Consider the following 14,814-nt stretch of genomic DNA (forward strand, 5'->3'; position numbering starts at 1 on the left):
CAACTATGGACAAGAGGGAGGTATCAGCTTGCCCAAGTGAACCTAGAGGTCTGCAGAAATGCAAAAATGGGAAGAGAGAAACCATAGGAGGTAGTTTCCCTCCAACACAGCTAAAACAGAATTGTGCATGTATGAAAAACTGATCCATGGCAATTTCCATGTATTGCAAACAAGGTTTGATCTAGAAAATCCACCCCTGGTTTTCAGTTAATAATGCTCAAGGGAACCAGTGGGCAGAGACCACCTAATCTTGCAGAAAAATAGCAGGAAGGTCAGAATGAACCTCAGTACCTCACCCAAAACCTTCCTGGGAAGATTGCACATGTGCACTTCACTTGTGCTGCTGGAGAGTATTTCTGGTAGCAGAAGGTAGCATGGAGGTGCTAGTCTTGAGCCTACAGGAAATTTGTGTGTGTGTAGAAAAGCACAGCTGTCTCTAAGTCCATAAGTACTTTTCATAATGATGGTTCAGCCCTCCCTTCAGCTCTAACATGATCACCATATTTTGCAGAGGAGAAGAAATATGGCAAAGTAGGGGCGGGAGGTACAAATGCCTATCTATAGTTCTTTATATGTTGCCATTTGTAGCCTTTCTAAATTTAATCTGATTCTTTACTCTTATCTAGTAACTAGAAATATAAAAGTGGGAAAGTAAGTTATGTTTATTCAACCAGAAGCAAGTGCGTCATATAAAAATATGTTATATAAAGTATTCTTAACTTATTGATACTTGCTTGATAGGAAAAGGAGTTTGTTTGCCGGATATCAGATCTACAGGATGAATTGAGGCATCGAGACCACCATATATCTGAACTGGATAAGGAGATTCTTGCTCTGCATGAAAACATAAGTGCACTAACCAAGGAACTGGAATTTAAAGGGAAGGAGGTTCTCAGAATACGTAGTGAATCCAACCAACAAATTAGGTATGGATATTTGCAATGTCAGGTAATATGTTCTGATTGATTTGGCAACCTAAAATTAATGAAGGGCCGTACTTGATTTTTTGAAACTTACCTAGAATATTTTAGGCAGTCAGATTCAAATTGCTAGATTCATATGCCCATTTGATGTCAGATGAAGTAACAGTGAAATTTAAGTTTTGGACTGCCCACAATATTTGCAAGTTGCAGAGTTTAGAGGACATTAGCTATTGGTAAGGTACAATCATAAGCTACTATTTAATATTTATTAAAGTGCCCTTAAGTATATTTTTGTTTACATTTCACCATGCTTATTTGCAAAGCATTAAAGGAGATGACTTTTTAGTGAAATAAGCTAGACGATTAGAGAAACAAAAATAGCAGAATTAGATTTTGTAGTTCTTTTCAGTGATGCTATGCACAAATCCTTTGCAAACATGGCAGGAAGTCAAGATGAACAAAGCTGGTGTAAGAATAACCTTTTTTAACATAAAATAAATTAAACAGGCTGCATGAACAAGATTTAAACAAGAAACATGAGAAAGAGCTGGATGTCATGACAGCAGACCACATCAGAGAAAGACAAAGCATGCTGGCAGATTTTAATAAGACCCAAGAGCTGCTCAAGGAAATTAATTCAGCTTTGCAAATTTCGTAAGTTTTATTACATTAAACCATTTCGTATGTGAGCAGAGTTTGAATGGAATGATCTACAGTATTACTCAGTAAATTATGATGGACATTGGAGAGACATGCACAAGTGGAGGAACTTCTCAAAAAGAAGCCCAAACTTGTCTTTATTTGGTGTACCCACTAACTTTGGTGGAATAATTTAGACACACCTACAGCCTTTCTGCAAAACAAGATAAAATATAGCATGTTAGAGAATAGTGCAATCCTATGCATATCTACTTAGAAGAAAGCCTCATTGACACTGGTGGGTCTTAGGTAAGTATGGATAGGACTCTCAATAGCTCAAAATACATTTAAAAGCCTGGGAGAACAAGGATAACGGTGTTGGCACCAGGCAAACTTTCCTGAGGAGGGAATTCCACAAATGTGTCACTTCTGATAAGGCTCCTTTAGCCTGTCATTAGTGAAAGAACAGTTAGGCAAAATATGGACATATATGAAAAGCCTTGAAAAGTTTAATTCTGAAAACTGTCTCTGATTTAATCTCTGTGTCTGATTCATCCTTGGCTGTCCCTTTTAAGTCAGTTATCCTTGTCTCTGTCCCTGTCTCTTTGTTTTCTTTTGTCCTGCAATAGCAGTAAAATGTAGTAGAAGAAAAAGAAAGTTTTGGTAGTTTTGTTTCAATTCTGCAGGGATTTGTAGGAAGTGGAGTTCACTGTTCTTCAGTGGACTGGTTCTCTTTTTATGAAATTATTATTTTTAACATAAAAATACCTTCAAACTTTCAATCCAAACTTAACAGCAGTGTTTCAGCTTTAGGTAGATTGATTCAAGTGCTTGAATATGCCTCTAGATTAAAAAAGAAACCTTAACTTAAAAATTCAACATGGCTTGAAAGCTAGGCTTACAATCCTTTTCTCTGACATATTCATTTTTCTGTGTGCAGGAGAGTATTCAGTCACATAAGAAGAGCCCTGTTGAATCAGACCAAGACCCATGTATTCCAGCATCCTGTTCTCATAGGGGCCAGCCAAATGTTTTTGGGAAGCCCACAAGCAGGACATGAACACAACAGTACTCACACCACTTGTAGTCCTCATGAGCTAGCATTCAGAAGTATGCCACTTCCAATATTGGAGGGAGTTTACAGTCATCCTGGCTAGTAACCACTGATAGTGTTAGCCTCCAAGAATTTTCTAATCCTCTTTTAAAGCCACCCAAGTTGGTGGTCATCACCGCATCTTATGATAGCGAATTCCATTGTTTAAGTACATGCTGTATGAAGAAGTACCTCCTTGTGTCTGGCCTAAATCATCCAGCATTCTGCTTCATTGGGTGACCACGGATTCTAGTATTATATGAGAGGGCGGAAAGCTTTCTCCACACCGTGCATAATTGTATACAGTTCTATCATGTCCACCACTTATTCACCTTTTTTCTAACCAAAAAAGACCTAAATGATGTAACCTTTTCAGAACCTTTTCCCAGCTTTACAGTACAGTCGTACCTTGGAAGTCGAACAGCTTAGTTCCCGAATGTTTTGGCTCCCAAACGTCGCAAACCCAGAAGTGACTGTTCCATTTTGCGAACTATTTTTTGAAGCCAAACGTCTGACCGGGCTTCCACGGCTTCCGATTGGCTGCAGGAGCTTCCTGCATTGCAGGGGGTTGGACTAGATGACTCTTGGGTTCCTTCCAACTATACGATTCTGTGATTCTAGGGAATGTGGAGCAGGCAAACACAATCTCAGTCCCTTGCTGTGCTTAAGCTCCAACCATGCCTGTATTTACTATTTTAATACACTGGCTAACAAATGCATTTTTATATATCTTTGAAGTGAGAATTTAATCTTTAGGAGAAGCACCTCATCATATTACTGCTACATTGGCCTTGGTTTTGATTTTCTTCCATCTTCATTCCCTCTTTATGTGATACTGTACCTCTTCACACACCCCATCTCCCCTTCTACTTAATAGTTTATTATACGCAAAAGTGTTGGTAAGCATCTCTTACACTATTTTTGTGCACATGGTTATGGTCAGATTAAAAAATATTGTATCCTTGAAAAAACTGCCATATAAGGAAATCTGAGCTACTTGACTCTCTTAAACTTTCCACGCAACCAGACTAACAGCAATTAGCCAGGGGATATAATCTTAGTGCTAGGATATGAGATGGACTGAATAAACTCTTGTTCATCATCTGTCATTCGTCTGAGCCTGAAGCTTAGATAGTAATGTATGATCAAAATCAAGTGTCTACTTCTATATACATACTCCTTTGAAACTGCTGCATTAGATCTAGTCCAAGAGCCCTTCTGAGAGTCAAATTTGGGCTGACTAACTGACCGATAGAAGGTACTTTCTAAGGTATTTTACCTACTTGTAATTCCATTGCCTCTTCTGAAAGTAATTTTAGAAAAAAGTGCTTTTCCATGCAGACATAATTGATAGATAGCTCAGGACAGGTTCACAGCCCAATCATGTAAGCCCCAGTTCACACCTGTGCTCCCCACACCCCACAACATGGCCCACCTACAAGATAACGCTTAATTGTGAATTAGCCCTTTCATTTATTGTCATCTGGAAATTAATATTCTTAACCCATTTGTTAGCGTTCAAGAATATGAATAATGATTCAATACCAAGTAGCAATCTACAGTTGTATTCAAAAGTTACTAACCTCTATGAATGCTAGGCTTTGTTTTATTAGGCTTTCCTTACAGCTTCTATGTAAATTGGTGTGCTTATTTCCATTCTCTCCTTTAATGCTTCTTCATTCCCTGTTTAAAGCCATCTCACAATTTTCTTGATGTAATTGCTATTTGTCGTTTGTGGCACTTATACTGTTCTTGTTAAATTGTTCCTCAGCAGTTAGTCTGATACTGTCTTACACATTTGTGGATTTGTTTTAGTTGTTTTAGCTTTAGTATCTTTTGTGGGGAAGAAGTAAACATCGGTTATGTGGCTTCCACTCTGATTATGGCAGATGGTGGCCCACAAGCTCAAAATGCCATTTCCTTTATTGTAGCCAAGCATTAAAGAAATCAGTTAGTATGTAGAAGATCACATAATAGCTCTTGTGGTTTATTCATTGAGTTAGTTTGATAGCATGATTTTTATGGCATTATATCTGAACTTTGGACTATTATTAACCCATGGGTGATGTTTTGTCTCCTATAAAGTTTAGAAGAAATGGAAGAAAAATATCAAAACAGGGAATCAAGACCAGAAGATGTACAGCTTATTGCAGAGTTGAAAGACCTGATTGCTGAGAGGGATCAGCTAATAAAGAAACTGATTGTAAGACAGTTTGGTGCTCTTTTGGTATGAGCATGCCAAAGGCTAATAACGCTTGTCAAATCTCCTGAGAATACAGTCCTTGCATTGGATACCCCTTAAATTACTTGTTTTTATATGGTAGAGCAATCATAATCCTGAATGGATTTAGAGCAGGCAGAAGACCTGCTCTTTTACCACTCTGTAAAGACCTAAATTATAAATACAAAGTAAGTTCAAAAGCATGCCAAAATGAAGTAAGGAATTGCATCCTTAATTTTAAAGTAATTTTAATGTCTTATCTCAGAATAATGTTTAGTTTTCCCTGTGCTGTCTTCAGGATTTGGGGGAGCCTCCAACAGGGAACCCTAAGTGAGCTCTCATAAACTGGAGGAGGTGGGGAGTGCAAAATGATAATTCTCTTATCTTCTGAACTTCTTGGATGTTGTGTACAAAGTGAAAAAAAACCCAGTGTTTTAGGGTGGTGGAGTGCTGTTCCTGAGTGGCCAATTTCTGTGAGCCACTGCAATTTTTCCTATTAAACTTGCATGCTAGCACAAGGACACATGCCCAGCAGGAACTCAGAATCCCATTGTTTCATCCCAGCTATGGTGGATTCCACTGGTGGCTTTCCTTGCTATGATATAGAAGTAACTTGCAAATATGGTTTGGGACATAGATGAAACCAGTGGCATGATCCCAGCATCCAAAGAATTTTTAGGAAGTTATGAATGCCAATGCAATTCTTTGTACAGCTGTCCACGAAAGGAAGGAAGTAGGTAAAAATCCCCATGTAGAGGATGAAGTTGAATCACTCTGGCACACTCATGAATGTAAGAATTATGCTGAGTATGAAAATGACCACCTTTCAGACTTCTGGTAATGAGTTACAGTTTTGAGTTTAAGTTCTAAACCTTCAGATTTGAGTAATCAATGAGCTCTTGAGTGAGTGAATGTCACTCTGGCCACAGTAACTTAATACCCAAGTTAACTGATACAGAAATTTATTTTAATCTTTTTGTTATTTATTAGGATGACAAGAAATTCTATCAACTGGAACTAGTCAATAGGGAGACTAACTTCAACAAGGTGTTTAATGCAAGTCCTAATGTTGGTGTTATTAACCCTCTGGTGAAGGTATGTCATACATTTACAATGTTGAAACTGGGAAAACGTGAATTACTAATATTACACAAATAAAAAGGATCAATAACACTGTGAAAGACACACAAAAGAAAGCCAGCTGCATGTGGTTTTCAACAGCATCAGTAACAGTAAGCCATGGTCAGTAATGATGGCTCTCATCAATGAGCAGTGTGCTAGTGCATGCTGCTGAATTGTGCCCACTTCTGCACGCCTACGCTGTGGTTTATTTCCCACTAAGCAAAGCACAAGCAGAATACAAGGTTCTCCCAAGGCTTAAAGTTTGGTTCTTGGGGAGACGGAATGGGCAGAGTGGAATGTGTATGATGCAGCAATATGCTCCTGTATTATGTTTTACAGTGTGCAGTTTTGTTTTTACTCATTTTTTTCCAGTAAAGAACCGAAAGAAGGATGCCCCCAGAGACTTCTTTCTATCAGTGGCAAGATGCTGGCAGCAGGGGGGCAGGGCATGAAGGGACAAAAGTCTTTCTCCCCTTTGTGCCCCATACAGGCTTCCTTCTCTCAGAGTGTCCAGGAGAAGGAAGCCTGCAGGTTCATGTCATATTCTGCCACTGTACTTTCTCAACTTCTCTTCCTGGGGTGGGCAAGGAAGCAGGGCTTTCTATGGTCACCCATGTCTTCTAATAAGCAGGTAGGCCATAGCCAGCCATACCTCCTCATCCTCAGGCCCTGACTCCTCCTTTACATTCCTGCTGGTCCTGACAGTGACATGGCATGAGAGAGAAGGATACAGCACATGCTCGGTGACTCCTTATATTGCAGCCAGGCTCCACTTACTTCAGAGGTTAGTGGTATGCCTCTCCCCTCTGACATGCAGCAACATCAGAGCAGGATACTATTTTCCTGTCCCCCACAACATGCTGCCTGGGATGACAAACCCGAACCTTTTTAAGAATTATTGCAGACACGGAGGTTTCCTTTTTTCAAATCTCCACATTGTTAGTCCTTTCTGCGGTTTGATCTCTCAGGCCCCTTCTAGATGACTATTCAATTGTGCAGGGGATGTGCAGTCATTATGAAGTTGTTTCTTGAGATCCAAATCCCAGTCCCTTAGTGAGCATGCACACTGTGGAGAAAAAGCAAGGGAAGCAGTGTTGGTCTAGAAAAAAAAGTAAAACCCAGTTTGACAATACCTTTTATATTAGGACCAACCAAAACATCACAAATGTTATGGCAAAATTGAAGTTTTGACTTGATAAAAAAAGCAAATAATTGTTTGGTTTTTGCAAATTGATAAATGGTTGATACTAAAATCTTATTAGTGGCATCACCAGTTCATCTGTCTGTTGGAGTCTTGCAGTAAGGATGCTTCACTCTGAAGAATAGATCCATGTGTGCCATCTAGTGGAAACAGCCTGGCATGCGGCTGGAAAAACTCACTAAGGTTGCTTTCACACTAGCCTTTTTCCTCTGGAATTGCCATTCTTTGTTCACCCACATTTTACAAAGAATTGGGACAATGTCAGTGTCAAAGTGTAGCTGTCAAATGCTTTCAGTATTAAACTCTTGTCATACCTGATTTGTGGCTCTCTTTTTTGCGGCAATAAAACACAATTGACCAGCCTGTCCAGTGTAAACAGGAAAGTACTATTGAGGCTTCTCAGGTCTCGTATATGATTAGATAAAAGTTTCCTATTTACAGTTCCTTCCCATTTTATTGCTTACTGTCGATTTGAAACTATGGTAGTTGTCCCAATTTATTTATTTTTTCTGTTCTCACCAGGGAGGCTTTAATGACTGGTTTCCTTTCATTATTTTTATTCCTTATAGTTTTATTTTGACATAAAATATGAAAAGAATAATAAACTGAATAGATCTGTAATAAATGTTGCCCCCCACCACAATGAGAACATAAACTGACACTAGGGCAATTAAGAGATTGATTATTCAAGGAGCAATTAAGGAGCTATCAATCAGTTCTCCAGTTGGAACCAAGAGGGAAGCAGTTAAACAAGCAGACTCTGTGAACAGGAAACTTTTAATTAATATTTTAAAAGACCTTTGTTAAGCAAGTTTTATTTGCGAGTAAACATTTTAGAAAGATCATGGCCACAGGAAGAGTGTTGGTGGATAATATAGTCCTATACAAAGTATTGTGGAACCAGGGTGGTGCCATGTTTGACTGGGTCCTCAGCAGCCCCCCACATGTGGGTCCCTCATTGTGACTAAGTCTTGATCTAGCCCATTATATACTTTCATAGAGAGGTTCCCCCCCCATCTGTCAGATTTCCTTTAGGAGTGAAGTTTACTAGTTTTCTTTTAAGTTGCATGGGGATTGGGAAGAGGCTGTAATTAGACTAGAACCTAACAGATTCTCCCACTACATTTCTGTAGTTGGACCAATACCATGTTAGTGTAAACAAGAAAGTTAACATTGTTCTTTAAGAAGAAGAATCTGCATACAGACTAAAACTGTCAAAATTATTTAAAGCTAAGTCAAGCTCTTCAATATTGCAGTAAACTGGCTGGAGCATTTAGCTTTCGTATCCCTCTGGAGAACGCTTTAAATGCAGCTGTACTAAAACTGTAATAAATAAATAATATCCAAACCCTCACTTTCAGGTGAAACAAAGAAATGAGAATTTTAAAAGCCCAAGTAATTTCCTTATCTGTACAGGCCCTTCCTTACATTTGTTATTTTCAATGCAGCAAAAGAAGAAGAATGATAAATCAGCAAACAGGTTTGTGAGTGTCCCCAATCTAAGTGCTCTGGAATCTAGTGGAGTGGGCAATGGACATGCTAACCGCCTGGATCCTATTCCAAATTCACCCATCCATGATATTGAGTTCAACAGCAGCAGACCACTTCCACATCCTATACCACCCAAAGAGCCCAAGACGGTTTTGAGGTGAGCACTGCCTCACCAGTTTTTGTTTTTCCTAACTTGGAGAAATTTTTTATTTCTTTTTAGCTGAACCCACATGTCTTTAAGAACAACACAGGAGTACAAATCTTACTTTGGAATCTTAATTTTCACACTATATTTTAAGCCTCTTTACAGTATTCCTTTTTTATTGTAAAACTTGTTGAAATGTAATTCCTCTCCCCTTTTCTAATAAGTCTGGAACCCTTCTTTCATTTTTCTAATGAACTACACAGTCAGTATGGTTCATGTGCTTTCAATTGTTTACATTTATGAACAATTGTGTTAAATGTTTGTGTTATTACTAGCTGTCCTTTCAGAATGTTACAATCCCCATATTAAAGGTCTTTATTGTGTAACAGTGGATCTTACCTGAAAAAACTGTTTTCTGTGTTAGATGAATGTGTGCTGATTTATTCCCTTTCCTTACCTCAGATAAAATCTTTATTGGAAGCAAGCTTAGAATATGTGTAAATATCTGCATGTATTTAATGCTGGGTTTCAGCATTAAAATACCCAAGTTTAGCTTTGCTTTAGGAAGTGATGGAATGAGTTTTACTATCAGATTAAGTCAAATATATAGTGCTTGATAGTCTGGTGAGTAAAAGCCCTTTCCATACTGCTTCTTAATTCAACTTCAGTATTACCTGCAAAATATAGTCTGGGGGCAGAAGAGAGAATGATAAAATTTTATAGTATTTTTTTTCTAAAGGCAAAGTAGAGTTCCTGTAATATTAAATGTTCCTTATTTTTCCCTGTGCATGTGGTATGCATGTTTGCTCAGGCGTCACTAACATGCATGTGCATGAATTCATGGATTGCGATGCTGGAGTTTCCATTGCAAATTATTTCGTGCCTTGTATTACCCCCCAAAAACGGTAGGGATTATTTTATTAATTTTTCTAACAATTACATTTTACTAGCACGTTAAAGTAATATAAAGATTACATCATGCAGGTATATTTGGGAATTATATTTGTGGGTGGCAAGTGTGTTTGCTTTGCACTGAATTCCTTGTTATAACATATCTAACCCCTTGTGCATGAACCTACAATAATTCAGTTTGGGCTATGAAACAGTTAAAATACATAGTTTAGTTTTCATTCTGCACGTATTTAAGAATATGATGCTTGCATCATACTTCTGACAACTAATTTGACCAGAAGAAAAGGATGCTAAAAGAGGATCTTCCAAAAATCGCTTTTCCCCACAGTACATTTTTTTAAAAAGGCAGCCATCCCATTCATTCCCCCGCCTCCCCAAAAATACTATTTTCCCCCACCCTCTTATGTGGCTTAGTGACCATGTGCTGCTGATGCTCTCCAATGGAGTGGATGATCGGAAATAGTAAAAATGGGCATTAACTAAATCAGGTTATCCTATGACGTGATACTTGATTTGCAAACATCATGTGCTATGTATTGGCTTCTTTGTGCTTTTTCCAGGCCTTCTGCATTTTCACTGTTGGTTGTAGGTTAAATCTGTCTTTTCTTTTTATGAATTTAGCCCTCCTCAGACTGAAGCTTCTCCAATGGCTTCACCCGATCCACAACGTCAGGAATGGTTTGCCCGTTACTTCACATTCTGAGAGATTATTTTTGTGTGTGGCACAGTGTGGTGTGGACTGTTCATAAGAGCATGACCTTAAAATAAACCCTTATGTGAACAAGCTTACCTGTAATATGTCAAACACTGTGAATGAGAAAGTATTTTGTCTCTGATTTGAAAATGCACTGTATTTTATGTGATATTTGTTGGAATCACTTGACATGGTAATATAAATGTGCTTAATGACACTTTTATTTTTATTTAAAATGGAAGAGTATTTAAACTTTGTAATTACTGCATAACAAATTTTCGTAGAAGAAACTTAAAGCTTCCTACCCATTTTCCTATAAATATGTATTTTCTTTGGTTTCAGGAAAGGCTTTCCCCCTCCTGTCTCCCATCCCAAATGCAATCAGTTGCATGGTTATTGTATATCAAAATAAACTGTCAACAGTTTAAAAATCAGATTACGGGAAGATATGTTTAAATCCTTCTGTTTTTATTTAGTTATCTTGTAGAACTTGACTTTTAAAATTGTGTTTACTCTAAAAGTGGTGAAGAATGCAAAATAAATAGCAGTAGTATAGCTGATGGCCTTTAGAGTGATTTTAAGAACATGACATCCTTATTTCTTATCTACAACTGATCTGCCCTTTAGTAATTATAATTACCATATTTTAATGTTGGATTTCATCAAACTTTTGTCAAATATTTTATAAATATCTACAAAGACAGTGCTCTTTAGAACATGTGGGGTACTACACTATGTAATGCTGTATTAATGAATAATCATTTATGGAAATCTGCATTTTGAGGACATTATAATTTGGGAGCAAAACTCAGGCTTTACCAAAAAAAATAGTGCTAAATCAATTATGCATAATAAAGCATGCAAATCTTTCATTAGAGCTCCAGCATACTTAACTTACAAAGAAAGATGTTCCATCTTACATTATAAAATTAAGCCAGGGACCACATGACCTTTTTCATATGGCAAATGAGCCTGATTTTCCACTCTATTACACTTGTCTTACTGATGTGCAATCTCGCTGGCAGAAAATATGTAATACCATGGCAAATCTGGTTTATATACTTTTGTTGATGATGTTGTCAATTCCAAGATTACCACAATGCAGCTGACACTGGTAATCTCAGGGAGAATTTTTTTCTTTTATGAATGTACTTTCAGACCTGATATTTGTATCTTTAAAAAAAAGAGGGGGTATTGCTTGGTTATTTTAAATAAGATTTTTATCCTTCGATACAGAATTATAGCTCTTCATTATTTCTGCTGAAGCCCTGACCATGTCTTCCCATTATGCAAAAACATAATCAAAGGTACCATTAATAGTTACAATAAGTTTTATATGTAGCATATGTATAAAAGAATAATTTGTATGTTTTCATATAAAATATAAAATATTCTAAATCAGAATTTTAAAAATGTATCTCTTGCAAACTCAGCCTGAAAGCTTCACTGGAAGCAGTGTTCTAATGTTTTGCTGCTAATCTAAAGCAGTGTTTGGCAGATACTCTATGGTTGATGGTTTTAACTGTAGGTATATGCAGCCTTTACATTAGAAGAAAGCCATATCGAGTCAAAGTCAGATTTCTTGGCTGTTGTGTGAAATAAAACACACTGGATGATTTTGCTATGATGTTCTGAAGTATTTGTTGCGTTGTGTTTCTTTTTTCTTCTTTGAGGTCACTACATTATTTTATCAAAAGAGCTCTAAAAGTGAGAAATATTTGCACCTGGTATGACGCAGGTGGTGCTGTGGTCTAAACCACAGAGCCTAGGGCTTGCCAATCAGAAGGTCAGTGTTTCAAATCCCCATGACGGGGTGAGCTTCCGTTGCTCGGTCCCAGCTCCTGCCCACCTAGCAGTTCGAAAGCACACCAGAAGTGCTAGTAGATAAATAGGTACCGCTCCAGCAGGAAGGTAAACGGCGTTTCTGTGCGCTGCTCTGGTTTGCCAGAAGCTGCTTAGTCATGCTGGTCACATGACCCGAAAGCTGTCTGTGGACAAACGCCAGCTCCCTCGGCCTATAGAGCGAGATGAATTCCACAACCCCAGTCATCTGCAACTGGACCTAACGGTCAGGGGTACCTTTACCTTTACCTTTATGTATAGGTATAGCAATCTTTAAAGTTTACTTTCCTTCGGTTTTCTTGTTTACAAAATGCTCTTCATGGGGGAAGATCAATATTGCTAGGCATGCTGCCTTTCAGAGAACCTTATTCATTTCAGAGAAACTACTAACTGAGCAACCCTAATAAGTGTCAAAGAGCTCCTAGATGTCCTGAAGCAGTTTTAAAACTTGCCTTAAAAGGCCTGTAAATGAGCTAGATGCGTAAATCTTCTTCCAAAAATCATCCTCTCATATCAGCAACTCCATGGGGCCTGAGGGGGCCCAAGCCCCCTCAAAAAATTTATTGGGGGGGCTCTGCCCCCCCAATAATTTAAGAAAATTATTGGGCGTGCGCAGCGGAAACGTCCTCCGCCGGTGACGTCACCCGGGCCTTGCGGAAAAGGCGTTGCGGGAGTCGCTGCCGCCGCGGCGGGGCCGCTGCAGAAGGGTGAGTGGCGAGGGCGGGACGGGGCCGCGCGCTCCTTTCCTTGGCTGCCCTCGTCGCCCGCCTTGGCTCCCGCGGCCGGCGAGGGGAGCCCGGGCCGCGCGCTGCTGCTGCTGCCGCCGCTGCCTCTCCTGGGGGCGCCGCCTCCCTGGGCGGGAACGCTGCGGGTGCGCGAGGGAGGAGGGCGGCCCCCGGGGGCTGGGAGAGCCGGGCTGCCGTGGCCGAGAGGGCTGCTCTGCCGAGCGTCGCTGACATTGGAACTTAGAAAACTTCCCGGGGCAGGGCCCCGGTATGGGCCCCCCCAATATTTTTTATAAGTCGGCGCCCCTGAGCAACTCATGTATCCTTCACATATAAAGTCCCTTTCACGTGTACTTGGGGGCTGGCTGCACTGCACAATCTTGAGGACAGTTTCCCACAGCTTTTCCCTTTATGTGGTGTACACAAAAAAGTGACTTGATTAAGTGAAGCTATCCACTATCTCCAATGGAAAATTTGCATTATTTAAGCTTGTTCTTACCTTCCACAGACAGGAATTAGAAATTTTGTGGACATAACGTTTAAAAATATTGCTTTACTTATCAATTCTAGATGGGAAAACCCCTCACCATCCGCACTATCCTTATCAATTTTTAAAGACAAACCCCTTTTCTCCTCCCACCTCCCACAAGCAAAATACAAGCCCCGCCCCAGTTAGACTATTTTAGGTTGATGATTTCTGTGGTCCAGACCTGCGTGTGTGTGGTGGAAAATGCTGTTCTCTACTCCTTTCAATGTGTTTTCAAAGATGCCTACATACTATGTCACTATATCATATAGCATGGGCAGGGCTTGATGGCAAAAGTGGATGAAGCTACACCATAAGTCAAAGAAACGTAAGAAAGTTTAGGCAGGACTACACCATATGGACACAATCCTGGCATTGCTGGGAAAATAATTCCACAGCTTTTTAAATATCCTGATCAAACGAGTTTTGTTTTACTGTTTTTGTTTTTAACCTGTCCTTCGCTTCAGAGTAATTCAGACGCTTGCTCCACCTTGCCCTTCTGCTTTAATATTTTTGTATGTGTCTATCTGTGGCCTCTAGGCCTTCAGCTCTCTCAACAGCCTGTTCCAATCCCCAAATGCCTATACCAGTTTAATCTTATTTGCACCACAAGGTTGGAACTCCTTGTGGTGCCACTTCTCTCTGCTAGTCAATTGCAGCAAAAACAGTCTTAGGGCATCTTAAAGACTTAACAGATTGATTGTGGCATAAGCTTTCATGGACTAAAATCATCTTCATCTGCTGGATCTGATGCATCTAATGAAATGAATTCTATTACACAGAAGCTAATGTCACAACAAATAAAACTGTTAATCTTTAAGATACTGCCCTGATTCTTTGCTGTGCTTTTTTTCTGAAGCAGTTCTTTAAACCTCAAATCCTCATTCCCAGTTGTAATAACCAAGTAAGAGATACATTGTATTTGTTCCTTACAATTGTCATTTCTTGCTCCCCTACCCTCTTGCTCTTCCCACTGTCAAAATTTAGATTCTTTGGTTGCTTATGAACCTAGGCAAAACACTAAGCTTATTGATGGCACTTATAATAATAATAAAAGTGCTGTAAAAATCATCACAATGTCCTTTGAGGAATCCTGGGAGAATGCAAACTGGGCATAAGGAGATAATAATTTTCAGCAATATAAGTATGCCGAGAATGAATCATTCTATTGTCTGTGTTGTCAGTTTGTAAGTTGCTCTCCCCACCAACACACTAAACTTTTAAAATAATAGGTTCTAAATTGTGGGAATGCACATTGATAAGATATTTACACATACATT

The 14,814-nt window shown here is 39.1% G+C and overlaps 1 protein-coding gene across 9 annotated transcripts in view; it reads left to right on the forward strand.

Annotated features, from left to right (window-relative positions):
* FAM184A (family with sequence similarity 184 member A) overlaps positions 1-12,068 on the forward strand; it is a 65,089-nt gene extending 53,021 nt beyond the window's left edge. For 3 of the 9 annotated variants that reach the window (XM_077926047.1, XM_077926046.1, XM_077926048.1), the window contains 6 exons: positions 742-926; positions 1,431-1,577; positions 4,741-4,858; positions 5,867-5,971; positions 8,648-8,847; positions 10,369-12,068. In XM_077926047.1, the coding sequence (XP_077782173.1) occupies positions 742-926; positions 1,431-1,577; positions 4,741-4,858; positions 5,867-5,971; positions 8,648-8,847; positions 10,369-10,450 (837 nt within the window). In that variant the 3' untranslated portion in view covers positions 10,451-12,068. Of the gene's footprint in view, positions 1-741; positions 927-1,430; positions 1,578-4,740; positions 4,859-5,866; positions 5,972-8,647; positions 8,848-9,646; positions 9,741-10,368 lie in introns of those variants that run through there. The other 6 variants (XM_077926049.1, XM_077926050.1, XR_013392267.1 and 3 more) reach the window with 5 other exon arrangements.
* The last annotated feature ends 2,746 nt before the right edge of the window (positions 12,069-14,814 follow it).

The sequence above is a fragment of the Podarcis muralis genome, chromosome 3, assembly GCF_964188315.1.
Source record: "Podarcis muralis chromosome 3, rPodMur119.hap1.1, whole genome shotgun sequence".
Taxonomy (NCBI): Eukaryota; Metazoa; Chordata; class Lepidosauria; order Squamata; family Lacertidae; genus Podarcis; species Podarcis muralis.